At 38.6% G+C, this 22,311-nt stretch overlaps 1 protein-coding gene across 5 annotated transcripts; it reads right to left on the bottom strand.

The window, feature by feature from the left end:
• Window positions 1–1,116: 1,116 nt before the first annotated feature.
• On the bottom strand, window positions 1,117–21,250 carry LOC118882821 (zinc finger protein 33B-like). 5 transcript variants are annotated; one of them, XM_036829156.1, is made up of 7 exons: window positions 20,680–20,788; window positions 18,042–18,157; window positions 17,018–17,083; window positions 14,285–14,342; window positions 8,833–8,959; window positions 8,456–8,551; window positions 1,117–4,695 (listed from the first exon to the last, which is right to left on the bottom strand). In XM_036829156.1, exons 4-7 carry the CDS (start codon window positions 14,297–14,299, stop codon window positions 3,215–3,217), a joined length of 1,719 nt encoding a protein of 572 aa, XP_036685051.1. In that variant the 5' UTR covers window positions 14,300–14,342; window positions 17,018–17,083; window positions 18,042–18,157; window positions 20,680–20,788; the 3' UTR covers window positions 1,117–3,214. The 5 variants fall into 5 exon arrangements, with proteins under 5 accessions (XP_036685051.1, XP_036685050.1, XP_036685052.1 ...); XM_036829155.1 differs by lacking the exon at window positions 14,285–14,342 and adding an exon at window positions 16,372–16,429 and having other exon boundaries at window positions 2,483–4,695; window positions 18,067–18,157; window positions 20,680–21,250; XM_036829157.1 differs by lacking the exon at window positions 20,680–20,788 and adding an exon at window positions 20,084–20,165 and having other exon boundaries at window positions 2,483–4,695; window positions 18,067–18,157.
• Window positions 21,251–22,311: the final 1,061 nt, after the last annotated feature.

The following is a 22,311-nucleotide window of genomic DNA, read 5'->3' as shown; positions in this document are numbered from 1 at the left end:
TAATCATTAGAGAAATGCAAATCAAAACTACAATGAGGTATCATCTCACACCGGTCAGAATGGCCATCATCAAAAAATCTAGAAACAATAAATGCTGGAGAGGGTGTGGAGAAAAGGGAACACTCTTGCACTGTTGGTGGGAATGTAAATTGATACAGCCACTATGGAGAACAGTATGTAGGTTCCTTAAAAAACTAAAAATAGAACTATCATATGACCCAGCAATCCCACTACTGGGCATATACCCTGAGAAAACCATAATTCAAAAAGAGTCATGTACCAAAATGTTCATTGCAGCTCTATTTACAATAGCCAGGACATGGAAGCAACCTAAGTGTCCATCATCAGATGAATGGATAAAGAAGATGTGGCACATATATACAATGGAATATTACTCAGCCATAAAAAGAAATGAAATGGAGGTATTTGTAGTGAGGTGGATGGAGTTAGAGTCTGTCATACAGAGTGAAGTAAGTCAGAAAGAGAAAAACAAATACAGTAATGCTAACACATATATATGGAATCTAAGGGAAAATAAAGGTCATAAAGAACCTAGTGGCAAGACGGGAATAAAGACACAGACCTACTAGAGAATGGACTTGAGGATATGGGGAGGGGGAGGGGTAAGATGTGACAGGGTGAGAGAGTGGCATGGACATATATACACTACCAAAGGTAAAATAGATAGCTAGTGGGAAGCAACCGCATAGCACAGGGAGATCAGATCGGTGCTTTGTGACCACCTAGAGGGGTGGGATAGGGAGGGTGGGAGGGAGGGAGATGCAAGAGGGAAGAGATATGGGAACATATGTATATGTATAACTGATTCACTTTGTTATAAAGCAGAAACCAACACACCATTGTAAAGCAATTATACTCCAATAAAGATGTTTAAAGAATAAAAAAAAATTAAAAAAAAATAAATAAAAAGGGGCTTCAAATCAGTGAAATAGGATGAATAAATCAAATGGTGAGAGATCAACTGGCTATTCATCTGGAAAATAACAAAGTTGGGTCTTTACTTTGTACCATATTTAATCAAGCAGTAACAGAAGGGGGTCAATTGATCATTCAATTTAACTTAAAACACATTTGTTTCCTATGTTTTAAAGAGAAGACACCTGACAAAATGGAAAGTTCTAAAAAGAATCTTCTTGTATCAACTTAACAAATAGAAATTCCTTTCAAACAATGGAATGATAGACAATTTTATTTCTAAAGTTCAAGTTCTGAACATAAATGCCTTTGGCTATAACAGAACACTCCAAGTCAAACTATTCAGTATCTGTGAAGTAGGTAATAGTATCTCCATTTTGCAAATGAGGAAACTGAGGCACAGAGAGATTAAATCACTACATAGGTCACACAAATGATAAGTGGCAGAAATAGAACAGCTTGTCTGAGAAAACAATGCCATGTCACATAATTCAAGGAAGAAAAATGTGGCATTCTACCACACTAAATACAAACACAGTTCTTGGCTCACATAAAATCTGGGCTTCACACCTAAATTTATATAAGCTTAGACATATCAAAAATGTAAAATGGGAGTAACTTCTTCAACAAGTGCTGTTTTTAATCTGTAAAGTATAAGTACTAATGTTCAAGGCTACTTCTGAACATTAACTCAGATGTGTGTTATAAACAATTGTGTGCTGATTCGTTGCATACTTTAAGTAAACCTTGATTCTATTAAACACTGTTTGGGTCATTTACTGAAAGGACAGTTGGTAACAATGTTTATTCCCATTTATATATGTCACCAAAGAGAACATAGGACATGTGGCATTTTATGCATTCAATGTGTCTTTTAAAATATATGTTGTGGTGTAAATATATGATGAAACAACAATAGTATTTAGTATAGGAAACCCTGATATAAATAAAGTTATTTAGGTAAGCGTCATCATTCCACTATGATTATTTTGGGGTCTAAAACAAAAATCAAACATACATGAAATAGGTGTTTACTCATGCGTATCAGCCTGACATAGCTCAGAGGCTATTCACATACACATTGAAAGCTGCTACTCTGATGCTTCAACTCATTTGTGCCTTTTTTAAAGCTACATATTCCATGGTGAGCATGACTAAGTAAACATACTGTGTTATATTTCTAATAAGATATTTGGTACTGCATCCAAAACCTTGCTTCTAGAATTAGATTATTTCCAGATGAAGATTCCCCCAACATTTTTTTAATGAATTTATTTATTTATTTTTGGCTATGTTGGGTCTTCATTGCTGTGCACGGGCTTTCTCTAGTTGCAGTGAGTGGGGGCTACTCTTCGTTGTGGTGCACGGGCTTCTCATTGTTGTGGTTTCTCTTGTTGCAGAGCACAGGCTCTAGGCGCGTAGGCTTCAGTAGTTGTGGCACGTGGGCTCAGTAGTTGTGGCTTGCGGGCTCTACAGCTCAGGCTCAGTAGTTGTGGCGCACGGGCTTATTTGCTCCTCAGCATGTGGCATCTTCCCGGGACAGGGCTCGAACCTGTGTCCCCTGCATTGGCAGGCGGATTCTTAACCACTGCGCCACCAGGGAAGCCACCCCCAACATTTCTAAAACTGACAATTTTCTTCTGTCACATATTCTCTGATATACAAATTTTGAAATGTGTTTTGAGATTATAAGGTTTTATTCTACTCTCAATTATCTGATGTTCAGTAAAATCTGTGTCTTTGTGAAAATCTTCCTACAGCCATTTCATCTTGGGGTTCTTCCATGGTAAATATCTGATTTACAAAATGTTTGACTTGCTGATGAAGGGTTATTAAAATGCAGGATACTGACAGGGGTTTCTCTCTTACTGAATTCTCTGACATACAGTGTTTCTCACTCCATCATTAGATCCACAGGGTATATGAAATACAGGATGGCTAAGATAAGTTATGACAACAGACAGACCTGAACATGTGATGGCTCAACACAATGCAAGTTTATTTCTTGTTCCTGAAAAGACTTAAGAGTCATGGTAGAGAAGGGAGGGCTCTGCTCAGGGAGTCATTCAGAGACCCTGGTTTCTTCCAACTTGTGAATCTGTAATCTCTAATGCCTCGCTCCCAAGCTGTCCTGAGGATGATCTTTGACAGGGAAAGAGTGGGAAGTAGAAAGGATTCCAAATGAGGTCTTTCATGGGCTTGGAAATAATGTACATCACTTATGCCCACATTCTGATCCAGAGCTTGATCGCATAACCTCATGTGTATCAAGGGAAAGCTAGAAAATCTTAACTAGTTGTGTACCCACACAAAAAAGGAAATGAGTATTGGGAAAAACACAGCCAGTTTGTGCCACATGGGGCTTCTGTCCTATGTGAATTCCCTGATGATTAGTAAGGGTTGATTTCTGGCAGAAAGTTTTTCCACATTCTCCACATTTATAAGGTTTCTCCCCCGAGTGAGTTCTCAAATGATTAGTGAGGGTAGATTTCTGACGGAAATTCTTCCCACAGGCATTACATTCATAGGGTTTTTCCCCTGTGTGAGTTCTCTGATGTTTAGTAAGAGTTGACTTCATATGAAAAGATTTCCCACATTCATTGCACTGGAAGGGTTTCTCTCCTGAGTGAGTTCTCTGATGTATATCAATGGCTGACTTCTGACGGAAAGTTTTACCACATTCATTACACTGAAAGGGTTTCTCTCCTGTGTGAGTTCTCTGATGTTGAATGAGAGCTGACTTCTGGCAGAAAGTTTTCCCACATTCATTACATTTATAGGGTTTTTCCCCTGTGTGAGTCCTCCCATGTTGAGTGAGGGATGACTTTCGGTAAAAGGACTTCCCACATTCACTGCATTTGTAGGGTTTCTCTCCAGTGTGTGTTCTCTGATGGTCTGTGAGGGCTGATTTGTGACTGAAGGTCTTCCCACATAAATTACATTCATAGGGTTTCTCTCCTGTGTGAACTCTCTGATGGACCATGTGCGTTGACTTCTGTTGGAAGGACTTCCCACATTTAGAACATTCATAGGGTTTCTCCCCTGTATGTGTTCTCTGATGCACTGTGAGGTTTGACTTGTGATTGAATGTTTTCCCACATTCATTACATTTGAATAGCCTCTCTCCTCTCTGATTTTTCTGAAGTTGAGTGAAGTGTGACATTCTGCTGCAATTATTTTCAATTTGACTGCTTTCATGTTGTTTCATTTCCACGTAGATTCCATGACATTTCAAGAGAGAGGACTTCTCACAGAAAGTTTCCTCATGTCCGTTATATTCACAGAGTTTCTTTCCTGTATGAATTTGCCTATGTGGGATTATCACGGTCTTTTTCTCTAGGGCTTTCCCACCATTATTATATTTAAACGTCTTCTCTGAAGTTTGGATATTTAGGTGCTGAATAATACCATTATTATGATCAAGGGCTTTCTCATTTTCATAAGAATCCCCTTGAGTATGAGATTTTTCCTCCTTAATAACAAGTAATTTCTCATGTATATTTAACACATCAGGCTTCTTTCTTGAAAAGTTTCTATTATTACTAATTGATATTGAAGTATTTTTCAAACTCGTTCCATATAAGTCATATTTATAAGGCATTATTCTTGAAGACACAAAGTTTGTGCTCATATTAGATGATTTTCCTAAAGCATTAATTTTCTCTGAAGTCAATGTTTTGTTGTTGAATGCAACTTGTGGCAAATATTTGTCTTGGTTGTCCTGGATTCTCTCTGTTAGGTCATGAGTTTTGCAGTCTTCTAGAAATGAAAATATTGAACATACCATAAGAATTTGAACAGATTTCTAATAGAATTGGACTAAGATACAAATGTCGTACTATATATTTGACTTTTGGTTTCAGGAGTCTCTCAAGATCAAAGTGACTCTTCCCCATCTAATTTGTTTGGGAAAACAAATGTGGAAAAAGGGAGAAAAGCTAATAATAGGCAGACGTAATTATTCAGCATTTTACAAACAGAACTCTCAAAGTAGGTAGAAATGAAAATGTAAACTCAAGAAACAGCAAATAGAGGATGGAAGATTTTACAGAAGTGGTAGCTTCGGGTAGGAGGAAAATCACAGAGACTGGGATGGGTACAACTGAGCTAATGAAGAGTAATTTCAGTGACAAGGAAAACCAGTAGATAAAGGTGTTAATGTGGAAAACAAAGAGGTGGACTACAAAGTAGATCTAATACCCTCAAATCTACATTGTTTTTAATAACATTGTGACAAGTTTTCATGCTCCAGTTGAACTTCCCTTATTTCCATTCTACACATAACGGCAAAGTAAATTTCTGAATGCACCAACTGCCTCATGTTTGAGGGAAGAGTTATTAGCTTGCACTGTAATTTCCCTTCTAGTCATGATTCACAGGAATGTACAAAAAGAAAATACAAAACAATGGCAGACTAAGTCATCCTGTGGCAATCTAGATCTGACGCATTGCTCTATTTTGGCTGTGATACCTTAATATTGATCTATCATAGTTGTTCGACAGGTAAACTACCATGATAATCACATTTACTTTCGCTTACTTTTCCTTAAAACCTTGCCCATGCCACAATACTAACACTTAATTTTGCTTTATATTTCACATCTCACATTTCTACATTTCAGGCTTCTACATACTATTAGAATTAAAGGGACATATTTTTCAATCCAGTCCTAGAAAATGAGTAACAATCATGTTTATTTACCATTTAGAAAGTCTTGTTCACATTTGTTATCCAGTGCAACAAAGTCTATCCCAAGCTGAAAAACCACTGACCAAGTACCACATAGAAAACTATTACAAGTCATCATTCTAGCAAACAAAATTTACACCAACTAAATGTCCATCAGATTTTCAAGCTACCATTCTACAGCTCCATAATCAATAACCTCTGCCCCAGTCTAGTCAGTTCTTTGTCTCATTGAACTGCCCACTCTTCACAATAAGCTGAAAATGTGTTCTCTCACTCAGCCTTGGCTCTATTTAGTATCTAGAAAAAAAATGTCATAATGATACTATTATTCCAAATCTCCACGAATGCCATCTCAAATCTTCCTACTTTCTAAACTTTCAAAAGTTACACTTACTCTAAATCTAAAAGTAGTTCCTGTCTAGACCTGTTGTTTTAACACAACCTTAGATAGCACTGCTTTGTAACGTACTGTACTTCATCTACCGTAAAACACATATATTGAACATTCTAAAACCAGGGTGTGTCTTACAATTAATCATAGACCTGTGATCAGCAGGTCACAGTATAATGCACAGAATATTTTTTCCTTAATCGTTCATCAGATAATGGTCTACTTGCAAACTATGATCTCTTAGATTTGAAAAAATATGACAAGTTTTTCTTAATTAAATGCTGAATTTGAAGTGCTTCATGCAATTTTATTCTCATTCTTATAACCAGGGGATGGTAAACTTTTCCTTAAAGGGCAAAATAGTACATATTTCAGGGTTTACAGGCCACCATCTGTCACAATATTGAACTCTGCTATTAGAGCATGAAATCAGCCAAAGAACATATGAGCATGGTTGTGCTGCAAAAACAGACAAACAAATGAGCATGGCTGTCCTGCAAAAAAAAAAATTATTCACAAAAACATGTGGTAGGTCTACAGGCCATAGTTTGCTCCGATCTAACAACCACCAATGCGCACAGCAGCTGTTGTTAGCTCTCTTATTTCCTTTGAACTTGAGTGATTTCAAATCAATAGACCCCAGCATGCTACGTGTATCATCATTACCTGGAAAGCTTTTTCAAACACAAACGTTTAGACGCTATGCCATTTTATATTTGACCAACCAGAATTATCGCTAAGCATCCCAATTTTTTTTTGAAAGGTGATGGCTTTAATGAGCTGAGCAGAATTCTACATAAAATCAGAAATCTATGATTCATCACTCCAATTAGTAAAAAATTCCAAGATTCATGGTAAGGCATCACAAGGCATGTGCAATTAGGTCCCAATATGACCTGAGCATGTACTCAGAAAGAATTCCTTCATGGTGTTTTCAGAATATGAAGTTCTTCCTCTATCTGGTTCCAATCAACATGTGTTTATCGGAAGTCTATGTCAGGTTATACATACATAACCAAAGTAAGAAAGAGTAACCCAGTGGCCATTTTCTTTGTTAGATCATAAACCAGGTGTGAAAAAAGCTAGATATTACTAGGTAACAGATTATATGACTTTGGCTTAGTTTTAGTCTTGTGTACAAGACCCACTACATGCTGAGTGTTGACAGAAGAAAGAGAAGATGTGGGCCCGAACACCAGGAGCTGTTTCTTGGAAGATGACAAACTTAACCCACACTTTAAGGATATGCAATGTAGTAACAGTAAAAATAACCTTTTATAATATACTAAGTAATGCTCTGAGCACTTTTCATTTGTTAATTTATTTAGTATCTAGTTAAGGAAAGCAAACAATGAAGAAAGGTGTGACATAGAAAAATATCTCATATGCCTAAATGGCATCTGAGGAGAGGGGATCAAATGATGTTTAGCATGAGTATGGGCAATAGTAAAATAAAATTAAGGAAGCCAAATCAGACCATAATGTGATAATCAATGTCAGGCAAGTAATTAAATATCACGAAATAAATGATAGGGGGAGCACAGTTTTATCCTGTCAGGCTACTGAAAAAGAAGATGTTCAAGGTGAAACAAACACAAAAACACCACCACCACCAACAGCAAAACTTCACCAACTAAAACAGGAAATGGAAAAAAGTAAAAGTATGAGGAAATATGGTTCAGTAGGAAGTTAGAATATGAGAAATATTACAAGTTTACTAAGAAAAAATACTCAAGAATACAAAAGGAAAAATAAAAGAAATAACTTGTCTTGTGAGCTTGACAATTTTGTTACCAATTTCTGGTTTTATCAGACTGTGACTAGGCAATGTCGTATTTCTGCTTTGTAGGATTTATGAGGGTTTTCTTTTAGCATGATATCCTTTCATTTGTTTGCGAATATTCTTTAGGCACATTAAAGGTGTTTTTTCATTGTTTTTCGGTACAAACAAAAATACAATCCTGCAATTAGGAAGGCTGTAATATTGTTCTAGTAGTCAATCTTATAAGTATGAATTTATAATTCCATTAATTACCTATTTGTTTAGATAGTATCGAGTAATACTCTACGACATATAACAGTGAAGGCAGTGTTTCCTCTCTTCTCCTCACAAACCAAAGTTTAGTAGGTTTTATTACCTATCTTAGTCTTTATCTTTGTACTATTAAACATACAAATGCCTGTATTACTTGACTTGTCTCCATAAATGATATCTTTGGACCCCTAGCTTTTAACAATCAGAAAATCAGCTTACATTCCTTCTCAGCCATTACCCTTCCCTCTTTCAATTTTATCATACAGTTATCCTTTCTACACTTCCAAAGGAGGTGCCATTAGAAAGAGAGTCTTAACAAACATTTTAAATGATCAACTCCTAAACCAACCACCTAGAATATAATTTCCCAAGGCTTCATCTTGCCTGGTACTCACTAACTCACCTGGGAAGCTCTGGTATAGCAATTCTTCCTCTAATATCCATGGCTCCTCTCCTTGCTCCAATTTGAAAATCACCTTTGGCTTGGTAATGAAATACCCTGTAGAAGGAGAAATGACAGAATTTGGGCCATACTGAATGGGCTATAGCAACTCTGAAGGAGGGAGAAGGTAGCGTTTCTAGAGCAGCACCTTGATGGGCTCATTTAAACCTTTCATGGGATGTGAAAATACGTTCTTCCTGGTACTCAAAAGAAATGAAAAATCTCAGATTCCTGAATCAAGAGCCTCAATAATATATTAACCACAAAAGATCACAAGTTTTGGTGTCTAAGAAATAAAATGCATGCTATTCACACTTTGATATGGAAACTCTGCTTACCCACTGAGACAAGGTTGTGATAGTTCTCCAGCATCACGTCCCTGTACAGCATCCTCTGAGCAGGGTCCAGGTGCTGCCACTCCTCCTGGGTGAAGCCCACAGTCACATCCCTGAATGACATTGACCCCTGGAACGGTACATTTCTGCTCAGTCTGAAGTGGTCAGAATTGGGGTGGCACAGAAAAGATGTATGGAAACTAATTCTTACTAGGTTCACTGCTGAGAGTTTATATGTTATGATATGTACATTATTTCATACTAGATTTTATAAAAGGGAAAAATTTTTTTTAAATCCTCCTTCTGTTTTAATCTATTAATGCACTATCCCTTGAAGTGTCCTGGTCGTTGTGAATAGTAAGAAGAATAAAACATTCTTCTTGTTCTCCAAAAAGTTAAACACTACACAAACACAATACACTCAAAAACTCCAAAAATAAGGTGTTACTAGTATACATTAGAGTATGTAAAAAGTATACTGGGGTCAGGAAAGAAAAGTTAACTCTATTTTTTTGTCAGTAGCTTGTGTTTAATTGGAGAGGAAAAGCTTTAAGGCCTTCTACATGCTGGATGGATGTTCTTTATGAGGCAACATAGCACAAACAAAATATTGGAGGCATTAAAAACTCATGGGTTGACTTTAGCTTCTGCCTCAGGATATAGAAAGCAAGAAAAAGAATCACTCTCATTTCTACAATGAAATGGGCCTAGTGACTTCGAATTCACAACTTCTAATTTATCAGAGAGCCAACGTTCTCAAAGCACTCGAAGTGCCCCAAAACTCGGAACAGACAGTACCTGCAGGGAGAGAGGAAATGTATGTTCTTGACCACCTGAGTTGGACCACAGGAAAGAATCCCACCAGAATAGGTGACATATTAATTGGTGAAGACTGGGTATGGGCTGGCACAAAAGTGTGAAACCCCTGTGGGCCACAGACACTGAGGAGGCTTGCACCTTCTTAAAGGACTTTTCTCCACAAACCCCACTGGGCACTTACTGTATTCCTGGGAGAAGGGAAGGATTATGCACTGAGCCTACAACTACAGCTGGGGAAGGGGCAAGAAAACCAAGCAGGCCACGTCCCGAAGACCCAGGGACTCAGAGCATCCCCGAGACTGAGGCTGTATTGGAATAAGGTACACTCTGCCCACTGCTTCCCACCACGAAGCTAACAAGCTTGGAATTACAAGTACCTATAGAGTATTGCTGACAGATGGACTAGAGATAAATAAAAAGCATGCAAAAAGACTCTCTCTGAGGCACAAAGAGAAAACCTAAAAACTTAGAAAGAAACAGACGTAACTTTTGGTAAACTAACCCTATCCTAAAACACAAAGTATCTCTACAGAAATTTGAAGCCTGTGGTGCACTGAGGGTAGTAACACAAACAACAAATCTCAAATCCTGCCAGCACCGAACTAGATTAACTCAAAGCCCTGGACTAAAAGCCTACCAGGAAAGTCATGCCCATTTCCAGGAATAAAATCTATTTACCTTGGTCTAGAGTCCAACACAAGATATGTGGGTTTCAACCAAAAATTATGAAGTATATGAAAAGGAAAGAAACCAACAAGATACTACCAAGACACAAAGTAATCATCAGAACTAGATTCAGATATGACATGGATTTTGAAACCATCTGACAGAATTTTAAGTAATTACAACTAATACATTAAAGACTCTAACAAAAATGGTGGACGACATGCAAAATCAGATGGGTAATTTCAGCAGAGAGAAATGCTGGAAATAGAAATGCTAGATATGAAAACACAGTAACAGAAAAACACAGACATGAAGAATGTCTTCAACAGGCTCAGCAACAGTTAACAATCAAGGAAAGAATAAATGAACTTGAGGACAGGTCAACAGAAATTACCCAAACTGAAACTCAAAGAGAAGAAAAAGTGAAGAGGGTGAAAGAATACAGAACACGGAAAAGCCATGAAATACAATCAAATTTTCTGACATATGCATAATTGGGACCCAGAAAAAAAAGAAAGAATGAGATAGAAGAAATATTTTAAGAAACGGTGGCTTAAAATTTATCCCAGTTAGGGCTTCCCTGGTGGCTCAGTGGTTAAGAAGCTGCCTGCCAATGCAGGGGACATGGGTTCGAGCCCTGGTCTGGGAAGATCCCACATGCCGTGAAGCAACTAAGCCCATGCACCACAACTACTGAGGCTGCGCTCTAGAGCCCGTGAGCCACAACTACTGAGCCCACGTGCCACAGCCCATGCGCCTAGAGCCCGTGCTCCGCAACAAGAGAAGCAACCGCAATGAGAAGCCTGCACACCACAACTAAGACCCAACACAGCCAAAAATAAATAAATAAATTTATTTTAAAAAATAATTTATCCCAATTAATGACAGAAAACAAACCAAAGATCCAAGAATCTCAAGAATACCAAGCAGCATAAAGTCCCCCTAAAAGCACAGTTAAGCACAACATATTAAAACCGCTTAAAAAGAGAGAAGAAAATCTTGAAGGTAGCCAGTAAACAAAGAAATACTACAAAAGAGGAATAAAGATAACAATTAAAGCAGGCTTTTCACCAGAAGCCATGCAAAGTAGAATACAATGGTGTGAAATTCCTAAAGTGCTGAGAGAAACTAACTGTCAACCAAGTATTCTATATTTATCAAAAATATCTTCAAAAATGATTGAAAAAACTTTCCAAGAAAAACAAAAATTTAAAGAATTCTTCACCAGCAGAACTACTCTCTAAGAAATGTGAAAGGAATATGAAATCAGAGTGAAACTTGGATCTACACACACACACACAAGTGATAGAAATGGAATAAATAAAGGGTAGTTAAATTAATCCTTCCTGCCCTGATTTTTAATTGCTCTAAAGCAGAGGTTGGAAATTTTTTTCTTTAAAGAGCTGGACAGTAAATATTTTAGGTTTTGTGGGTCATACATTAAATATTGCAATTGTTCAACTCTATCACTGTAGTGTGAAAGTAGCCACAGGTAAGACATAAAAGAATGTGTGTGTCTGTTCCCAAGAAACTTATTTACAAAAGCAGGTAGCGAGCTGAATTTTACCTATGGGCTGTAGACTGTGATCCTTGCTCTTAAGGACAACTGACTGTCTAAAGCAAATAGAGTAGTGTTGTATTGTATGTATATAGCATATGTTAAAGTAAAATGTATGATGTAATAATAGCACAAAGGACAGGAGGGAAGAATTGGGAATATACTGTTGTAAGGTCATTATATTAAACGTCAAGTAGTTTAATATTTGAAAGGAGACTCTGATTAACTAAAAATGTATATTATAAACCCTAGGGCAACTATTGAAAAACTTAAGAGGTATAAATAATAAGTCAATGGGAAAGATGAAATGGAGTAATAAAAAATATGCAACTAATCCAAGAGAAGAAAAAGACAAAGAGAAGCAAAGAATAGAACAAATAGAAAATAGCTAGGAAGGGGAAGATCTCAATTCACCATACCGATAATCAAATTAAATGTGAATGCTCTAATCAAACCAGATTGTTGGATTGGGTAAAAAAAACAGGACTGGCTATAAGAAGTGTACCTTAACTATAAAAACATAAAAAATTAAAGGTAAAAGGATAAAGCAAGAAATACCATACAAATAATAATCCAAAGAAAGCTGGAGCAGCTACATTAATATCAGACAAAATAGACTGCATAAGATGGGATATTATAAAAAATAAAGAGGCACATTACATAATGATAAAGGGTCAATTCTCCAAGGCAAAAGTAAATGTGTATGCACCTAACAAAAGAGTTTCAAAATATATGAGGTAAAAACTGATAGGACTGAAAGGAAAAATAGACAGACAAAAAAAAATACAGTTGAAGACTTCAATATTTATCTAAGTAATTGATAGAAGTAAAAATAAAATTGGAGAAATATAGAATACCCAGACAACATTATCACTGAACTAAACCTAAGTGACATTTATAGAACATTCCACCCCACAACTTTAGAATACACTTTCTTTTTAAATGTACACGGGATATTCACCAAAATAGAGTGTATTCTGGGCCATAAAACAAATTTCAACAAATTTACAAGAAAAGAAATGATATACATTATGCGCTCTAGCCAAACAAGAAATCAATAACAGGAAGGTCTGTGGAAATCTCCAGCTACTTAGAAATTAAACAACATACTTCTACATAACCCATGGGTTGAACAGAAGTTTCAAGAAAAAATGGAAAATACTTTACATAGAGCAAAAATGAAAACAGAACTACAAATTTATGAGATGCATCTAAAGTAGTGCTTAGATGGACACAAGATATTAAATGCTTTATTGCAAAAGATGAAATGTTGGCAGTCAATAAGATCAAACTCATTGGTGACCTTCACCAGAACAAATTCAGGCAGGTGTTGGGAAAAAACCAAACATGCATGCAATGGAAACCTGATGTGCAGAAATATTTTCCAGAAAACATAATTTGAAATTTCTGCTGAAAACCAGCATATGAAAACCCAAACAAAACCCAAAAAACTTCTTATGAAGAAGTTACAGTAAATTATTTTGGACTGCCCATTTCATTACTCCTCAAAATACTAGGTTTTATCACAGATTTAAGCTGGACCACAGAACAGCTATCTATTTAGACTCTGGTATTATGGTCTCTTGATAATTTATAGCAGTTATGCTTTGGCAATATGCCCTCTGTTTCTACCATGCCCTCTTCCATAAGTGGCAAGAGCCTTCATTTATTTCAAGGTTGTTATTAGAATATTGCTCACAAGTTCAACTTTTTTAAAAAAATGTATTATTTCTGGCTGTGTTGGGTCTTTGTTGCTGTGCGCGGGCTTTCTCTAGTTGCGGCGAGTGGGACCTTCTCTTGTCGCAGAGCACGGGCTCTAGGCACATGGGCTTCAGTAGTTGCAGCACGCAGGCTCAGTAGTTGCAGCACGCAGGCCCTAGAGCATGAGGGCTTCAGTAGTTGCGGTGCGTGGGCTCAGTAGTTGTGGCGCACAGGCTCTAGGATGCTTGGGCTTCAGTAGTTGTGGTGCGCATGCTCAGTAGTTGTGGTGCATGGGCTTAGTTGCTCCGCAGCATGTGGGATCTTCCCGGACGAGGGATTGAACCTGTGTCCCCTGCGCTGGCAGGTGGATTCTCAACCACTGTGCCACCAGGGAAGTCCTAAGATCAACACTTTTTTTTGTTTTTCCAAGATCAACATTTTGATGACCAGTAACAAAAAGGCTCTTCTCAGACTCCAATGTCAGGAAAGTCTTCATGTCCCATGAAGAATCAGTTTGGTTCATCCTTATTTTCAATGCACTTCCTGAAATAATGTCTGCTATTGATATCAGAAACAAATGTACAGCTTAGCATCTATAACTTAAACATTAAGGACTTGAAGGTCAGTGACACACCACCTTTGCCCTGGTACTAATCCGCTTATTTCCTGCTAAGCTGACATTTATCTGTTTCTACATTTATAAAAACTCACCTGGGATTTGTTCATTTTCTGCTTTCTTTAAAAAATATAGAGACCTGTGAAGATATAACTGAGACACAAGGAAAGAGAAATGAGTCATAAGAGATCTGGCCTCCCCCATAGCTCCTTGATTTACCTTCCTGCAAAATCTGCACACTACTGGGTAAAATGCCCTCCTATGAGACAATGTCCTCTTGGTTCCTTAAAAGAGAAGGAATGTAGAATCAACAGAATAAAATATTTAATAACAGGCTCTCAAAAAAAAAGCCTTGAGTTGTGGTTGCCAATTTCTGAGGCATAAATACCCCTGTCATAAAAATAAATAAATAAATACTCCTGTTATGATCAATTTCAAATTACTCACATGATGTCATTGAAGAGAGTTGGGAAGAGATGTTCAATAGTATTTCCACCATGTTGATAAAGCAGATAAATAGTCTCAAGAGCACAGATATGAGTAAAATGAAGGCACTTAATTAGAAAGTGATGAGTTTTTAATATAATCACAGCCAAGAGCAGCCTAAGCAGACATGACTATTAAATGCAATGCAGAATCCTAGAAAGGATCATAGAATCAACCCAAGTGAAAGGAAAACACATATCCACACAAAGAGTCTGCCAAATATAAAACCAGATCAAGTTAAAATTTTAAGAGTTTATTGTGCATACAGAAGAACAGACTGTGAACCAGGGAGACTTCAAACTGAACGTGTCAGGAAGCTCAGAGGCATGTCCTTACAGAATGGTTTACAAAGTGAGAATGAGAAGGTATCTAACCTTTACAATGATTAGTTATTACAATGATGTTTTCCAGACAGCAGGAGATTAGTTAAAAGTGACTATCTAACACCATTTTTAGGAAGATGACTTAAGTTTTGTTTATGATTATCAGAGGCATTTCAAGAAATAACCTATGTTAAGTTTTGCTTATGTGGCCTAACTGGTTTTGTCTGCTGGGGGATTTTCAAGTCTGGTGTCCGTTTCCTTTTAACAAGCTGTATACAGTCTTTCAGAGCAGCATTATTCATTATAGCCAAAAAGTAGAAACAACCCAAATGCCCATCACCTGGGGAATGAATAAACAAAAGGTGGTATATCAGCACTGCGGCAGAGTTTGACTCCATTTTAAATTCTGACTGCTGTAGGCTTCAAGCCCACTTCTGCCTTTCCCTTCTGCCCCACATCCAGGCCAACTGACAAGGAAACCCATGTATCCTCTGGCCCACATGTGTGCTCTCTTTCCCAACCCTAGCCCCTAACTGCAATAAAAACCAGGCCACTCCTTCCCACTCTCTCTCAAGGCATTCAAGCAGGTTCTGGATCAGCTTGGGGGCTACCCTGCTCTGCCCAGAAAGTCACATGATGTGAGTAAAAACTCTTTTTACACCCTCTTGGTGCACGTGTGGCTTGACATCCAAACCAAATTTGGGCTTGAGTGGTTTTAATCTGCACTCCGTGGGGCCACTTATATCCTGGCAGCAGAATAATCTAGACAATGAGCACCACGATCTAGGAGTCTTTCTTCTCTGGTTTTTGGCTAGCTAACAGGTTTTGTTACCTGATGGGAAGAATGTGTTTTGAGCTGTTGTTTTATGCTGCACTTGCTGGGTCCATCCTGAGCCTCTGCCTCTGCCATAGATTTTACTGACCAAAGCTGGAAACTGCACTCAGTTTGAATTGTGTATAACTGGTGTTTAGGGACAAGAGTGTGGAACTAGGGTCCTTCTTTGGGTCATGTGTTTGGGTCATGTGTTTCAGCCCAGACCTACATGTGTGCCTAAAATTGAATTGTGTGTCTCCACTCCAGCATGAACCGTAACAGACACTAGGATCCTGGACTTAACCTTGTGGCCATTGGCTGTATGTCAACCAGGCATTGGTCTGCATTGTATAGAGCGCTCAGGAGAAAGCCTACTATCCTGTGCAATATATGGGCCTTTTGTGGTCAGTCATGTGGAGTAACAGCAATTACCACGTCACTCCTAAAAGTCGCTCCTAAAAGCAGATGGCTCACTAGACCCCTACAAATGCCGTGGAGGAAGTCCTTAACCCTGAAAATTCTGCTTTGAGACTTTTTGGAGGAAGAAATTTATACTTACGAGAAGGATAGAAAGGACCTGCAAAGTATACCCAGCAATGACAACAAAAGCAACAAAGCTGGACATGAGGGAAGAAAGAAAAAGATGAAACAGGTCTCACAATTTTGATCCAATTCAAAACCTAAAATTTACTAAAGAAAAAATTTATTCAGCAGAATAATAAAAAGGGTGTTGACTGGCTTTTGCACCTCTACAACATAAGTTAAATTAACTTTTACATCTGCTGAGATGCACCAATTGGCAAACTTTCATGGCCTTAACCAATCCTGAGGCTATAGTTAACAGTTATACTTGCTAAATTTTAAACAGGGTACCCTGTACCAAAGTAGCCCCTATTCTCTTTAGGAGTATTACCAATCATAAAATAGAGGACACCTTATCTTAACCCTCAGAACTACTGTCTTGCTTAAATTCCCCATTGTTATAGGTACCCATTGCTCTAAAATATCCCATAGTGGGCATGACACTCTGACTCAACCTGACCCAACAAGTAATAAGTTAAAATTAAATTAAATCTTTGGTACTTACATTGAGCTCGACAAAACAGGATCTCACAGAGCTTCCTCTCTAGTTAAAGTAGTTAATACAGATGATTATAAATTAAAACAGGGCTTTTAAGAATTGAAATCCATTATATAAGACCTACCTAAAAGAGGAGTGATCACCCCCACTGCTTCTCCATCTACCAGCCCAATTCGGCTTGTTCTTAAACCTAGAAAGAATAAATGGTGCCTCATCGTGGATTTCTGTTTCTTAATGCCACGGTCCCACCCATTAAGACCCTCACACCCAGTATTACTGAAATTACTGACTTCACCCAGTGAGCAATAGGTAAACACTTTTGCAGTCACAGATTTGGTCAACATATTCTGTTCAGTGCCTATTTTAACAGCCTCTCAGCCACCATTTGCCTTTACCTTTGAAGGGACACATCTTTACCCGGCTATGCATGCTGTACCTTAACAGCCCTGCCATCATGCACAAATTGCAAGCATGATCTCATGGAGGAGGTGACATCTCCTGTTCTGAGTCCCTTGTCTGAATCCAAGGGAAGGTGAACCCTCTGCAGACTCCATGGCTACTTGCGGAGCTGCTTGAGATCAACTAACTGAACAGCAATGGAATTTATGTATTTCATAGATGGCAGTGCCACCATCAAACATGATGGAATGTGCTGGAGAGCTACTGCTTTATCCCTTAACCAGGATGTCCTTGATCAAGGATGGGACTCAAGGATGGGTCAGCACAACTGGCTGAACTTTTGTGCAGTAATAATGTGGCCTTCCCCAAAGAGAAGGTCTTGCCTTTGTCCTGGCTTCTGGGAGGTAATCTCTGGGCTCTTGGAATGTTATGCCTGATTGTAGTGTCTTTGTTTGCCTAGGAGCCTTAGGTTTTATGGGATAATCTCAACAATGTGATTTAGGGTGGGGTCTGGCCATACATGTACAGTCTTAGGGTGGGGTTGGCCATGACAGAAAGACCAACAATGTGACTTAGGGTGGGGATTTTAGATCATACAGTGTCAGTCAACCCAGAGACCATGTTCAACCACGTGGGTAATCAATCAATCATGCCTACATAATGGAACCCCAATAAAAACACTGAACAATGCGGCTTGGATGAGCTTTCCTGGATGACAATACTCTACACGTATTGTCACACATCAATACCTGGAGAATAATGTGTCCTGCTTACACATGAAGAAGAAAAGGAAGCTTCACAGTTGGAATCCTCCTGGACTGTGCCCTATGTGTCTCTTTGGCTGATCTTAATCTATATCCTTTCCCTGTAATAAAACATAATCACAAATTGAACAGCTTTCAGTGAGTGAATTATCAAACCTGGGGGTGACCTGGGGAATCCTCAGAACTTGTAGATGGTTCAGAAGTGAGGGTAGTCTTATGTGGAGACTGTGCTCTCTAACTTTGTAGTTGACTACAACTTATCGCAAATTTAGCCTGTCATCTTAACATTGGATGCTTTGACCAACAATCAGCCCCATCTGCACATTCTTACAGACTCTTAGGCCAAATGCTCTTTTCAATGACAGCAATAACAATTCCTTATCCAAAGTTGGCCCTCTTTGAGGTAAATAACTCTGAGAACCTCTTGCCTCACAGATACCCAAAATATAAAGGTCACGCATGTCTCTGCACATATTAAAACCACAATACAAGGCCTCACCAAGACACTTCTTATCCCCTTTAAAGTTCTAGACATTATTGATAGTAACCAAAGCACTCATTTCACTTCTTAAAATGCACAACACTGAGCTCTTAAACAAGGCATTCAATAGAACCTGCATCTCTCTTACCAGCTTCAAGCTGCAGGCCTCATAGAATGTGATAACAGCTTACTTAACTTCAAAATCAATGAAATAAAACATAGCACATTTCTCAAACGTCAGGGGTAAATCGTAATAAAGAGCGTGGCTCCGTTTTTGTTGTTTGACACTGACAGCTTTCTAACCCCACATTTCCCTTCCCATTCAGTCCCATATCTAGACAAGCTGATAGCCTCCCTTGCCACAAAAGGCCCAGGATGCTTACTCAGCAACTCTTCCTGGTCTTACCCCCTACCCACCATTGAAACCAGAAAAATACTCATGCTGTATTGTTTTAGCAGGTTCTCACTAATATTGTTTATACACTGAGGGAAATAATCCACAGAAAGCTCTCAAAAAAAAAAAAAAGTGAAGTGCTTTGAGGTAAGGTCTATTTTTAAACTATTTTCCAAATCTGTACACAGTTTCTCATAAGAATCTTTTAAGCATATTCTTAAATGCCATATGTGCTGATGGACATGGTGTAAATTCCATTCAGAATCTGGAAATAATGAGAGTAAACCAAGGAAGGTGAGACTTTTTAGGGAAGGCTGTAAGTAGAACCTCCTTAACTGTGACTAATGACCTCTTTCTCAAGATCATGCTGTTTTAATTCCCCAGGGAAATGACATTTCCTTTGCAACCTGCCCTTTGCCATCCAGGGACTAGTTCATTTCTGGTTTCTAAAATTTGCCCCCAAATATTCACTGTCCCAGTCTTTGATGTAGTGGATGTGGTGACAACACCTTACTCAGCGAGATGAAGAATTGCTGAAAAGATACATGTGCCCCTATATTCCTAGTAGCACTATTCACAACAGCCAAGACACTGGAAACAACCTAAATGTCCTTCAATGGATGAATGGATAAAAAAGATGTGGTACATATATACAATGGAATACTACTCAGCCATAACAAAGAATGAAATAATGCCATTTGCGGCAACATGGATGGACCTAGAGATTATCATACTAAGTGAAGTAAGTCATAAAGAGACAAATACCATATGATATCTCTTATATGTGGAATCTAAAATATGACACAAATGAACTTTATCTATGAAACAGAAACAGATTCACAGACACAGAGAACAGACTTGAGGTTGCTAAGGGGGAAACGGTTGGGGGACGGATGGATTGGGAGTTTGGGGTTAGCAGATGCAAATTATTATATATATAATGGATAAACAACAAGGTCCTACTGTATAGCACAGGGAACTATATAACATCCTGTGTTAAACCATAATGGGACAGAATATAAAAAAGAATGTACACATATGTATAATTGAATCACTTTGCTGTAGAGCAGAAATTAACACAACATTCTAAATCAACTATACTTAAATTTAAAACAAAAAAAATTTTTCAAGGCAAAAAAAAAATTGCTGTACCCTGCAGTTCTGGGATCTACCCCTTTCTGGGACTGTGTCTCCATCCCAAAACTGTGGAGAGAGAACAAATGCCGCAAGGGTTCTCTTCTGGGTGAGATTTCTATTCCTGGTGTTCCAGCTCTTTAAACTCACAGGAGCTAATCTGTTCCCTAGAATCGAGGATTTAAAATTAAAGGAAATATTCATATTTGGAACCTTCACCCAGAACTCTAAGTCTGCATCCCCTGGAACGTACTGTCCCCTAGAATACTGGTCCCCTAGAAATCAGAACCATTGAGGACAAAGACAAACTAGAGGATGCCTGAGTCACCCCGTTGCAGAGCTGAAAACCAAAACGTGCCCTGCAGGGCTGCAAATTCACGCGGCCCCGCCCACTCCCAGGGGCTGAGTGCACCTGCACGCATGCGCATATGCCCCGCTCACGGGGGCATAGAACCTGGCATCACCGCATCAGAGCTGAGGCCCTTCTGTTGCCCAACCGCCCCTTGTCCTGCTCGAGACGCCGCCGCCTGCCATCTCGGGGTCCTGCTGCAGCGTCCGCGGCCCTCCTTGCCACCGCGAGACACCGCCACCTCCTGCCCAGCCCACGCTCTAACCTCTGCTTCCTGGAAGGTGGGAAACCGGGATCTTAAGAGTTGTTGAGAAATCTGGAAACTTCGGGATTTCGGACTTCACGAACTTTCCAGGCCCAGGAGGGTGACCAACAAAATGGCGAAGTGGCGCATGCGCGGGGTACTTGGTGGCCGGGCTGGAGTTCTGCTGGGCACGCAAATCAAAAACTACGTTTACCATAATCCTTCGCGGCCACTTCTTAGTCCGGTATAACTGTTGAAGTAGATCTCTCTTGTTTAAAGGGCTGGAAGATTGCTCTGGAAGACCTGTCGTTCTGGAGTTTTCAGTGCGCTCCCCTCACCCCGGGAGGTTAGGCTCTACCTATAATATCAATAACAACTAAACTTAATTTGGGGAGCAAACAATCTGTTTAAAAGACATTTGCGGACAATTGTGAAAGCTTAACTATGGTTGTGCTAATAATGAATGTACTTAGTTTTAGAGATACATACCGACATATTAAGGAATGGACTAAATTTATTTTAAAATGTTTCAGCAAAATATGAGACAAAACAAATACAGCAAAATTAAATGTGTTCAATATAGACAATGGTGTATGGGTGATCACTTTTACTGTGTTCTGTATGATTGAAGATAGAAACTTCAATAAAAGAAGGAAAAAGTAAAAGGACTGGGGTGTATTTAAAACACTCTGTCTGGGGCTTCCCTGGTGGCGCAGTGGTTGAGGGTCTGACTGCCGATGCGGGGGACGCGGGTTCGGGCCCTGGTCTGGGAGGTTCCCACATGCCGCGGAGCAGCTGGGCCCGTGAGCCACGATTACTGAGCCTGCGCGTCTGGAGCCTGTGCTCTGCAACAAGAGAGGCCGCGATGGTGAGAGGCCTGCGCACCGCGATGAAGAGTGTCCCCACTTGCCGCAACTGGAGAAGGCCCTTGCACGGAAACGAAAACCCAACACAGCCATAAATTAATTAATTAATTAATTAATTAATTTTAAAAACAAATAAATAAATAAATCAAACACTCTGTCTTTTAGGCACAAAACTAATGGAAGGGAAGGCGTACGTCAGTTATCAGTTCTTGTAAATAGGGAATTTAGTTTAAAATCTTTTAAAAAATGGAATGTAGTAATACAGTAAGAAAACAGCATCTCTGTCAAGCAGGGTTTGCCTCGAAATTGAAGAAAAAGAAACTAACTTTTCAAAATTAAGGAAGCAATACAAAAATTTGTAAATAAACCATAAAATATATGCACAGAAAGAAAAGAAAAAGTGAATATCACAAAATCTCCCAGAGGTGACTGTGCTTAAGTACTAGGTGCACAGAATCAAATCTTGTGGATGTAAACATTAATGATGATCCTTTCACTACATAATATATCCTGAATATTTTTCTTGGAAAATATAACATCAATTATTGATGATAAACAGAAAACACTTTCATTCACAATAGCAAGTAACTAAAATTTTAAGAGATAACTTACATGGAGAAGCTTATAAACCTTGCATTTTGACGTTGAAAAAGACTTGAATAAATAGGCATGCATTCTGTAGATGGAAAATGTAAATACTTTTGCCAGAACTCAGAATCTGAGCAAATTTTAAAATATTTTTTTTGTTATTTGTATACTTTATTTACCTTTTTATTTATATTTACCT

The sequence above is a fragment of the Balaenoptera musculus genome, chromosome 16 (genome assembly GCF_009873245.2).
Source record: "Balaenoptera musculus isolate JJ_BM4_2016_0621 chromosome 16, mBalMus1.pri.v3, whole genome shotgun sequence".
NCBI lineage: Eukaryota > Metazoa > Chordata > Mammalia > Artiodactyla > Balaenopteridae > Balaenoptera > Balaenoptera musculus.
Note: the sequence above shows the minus strand (reverse complement) of the source record. Positions and strands in the feature narration are given on the sequence as shown.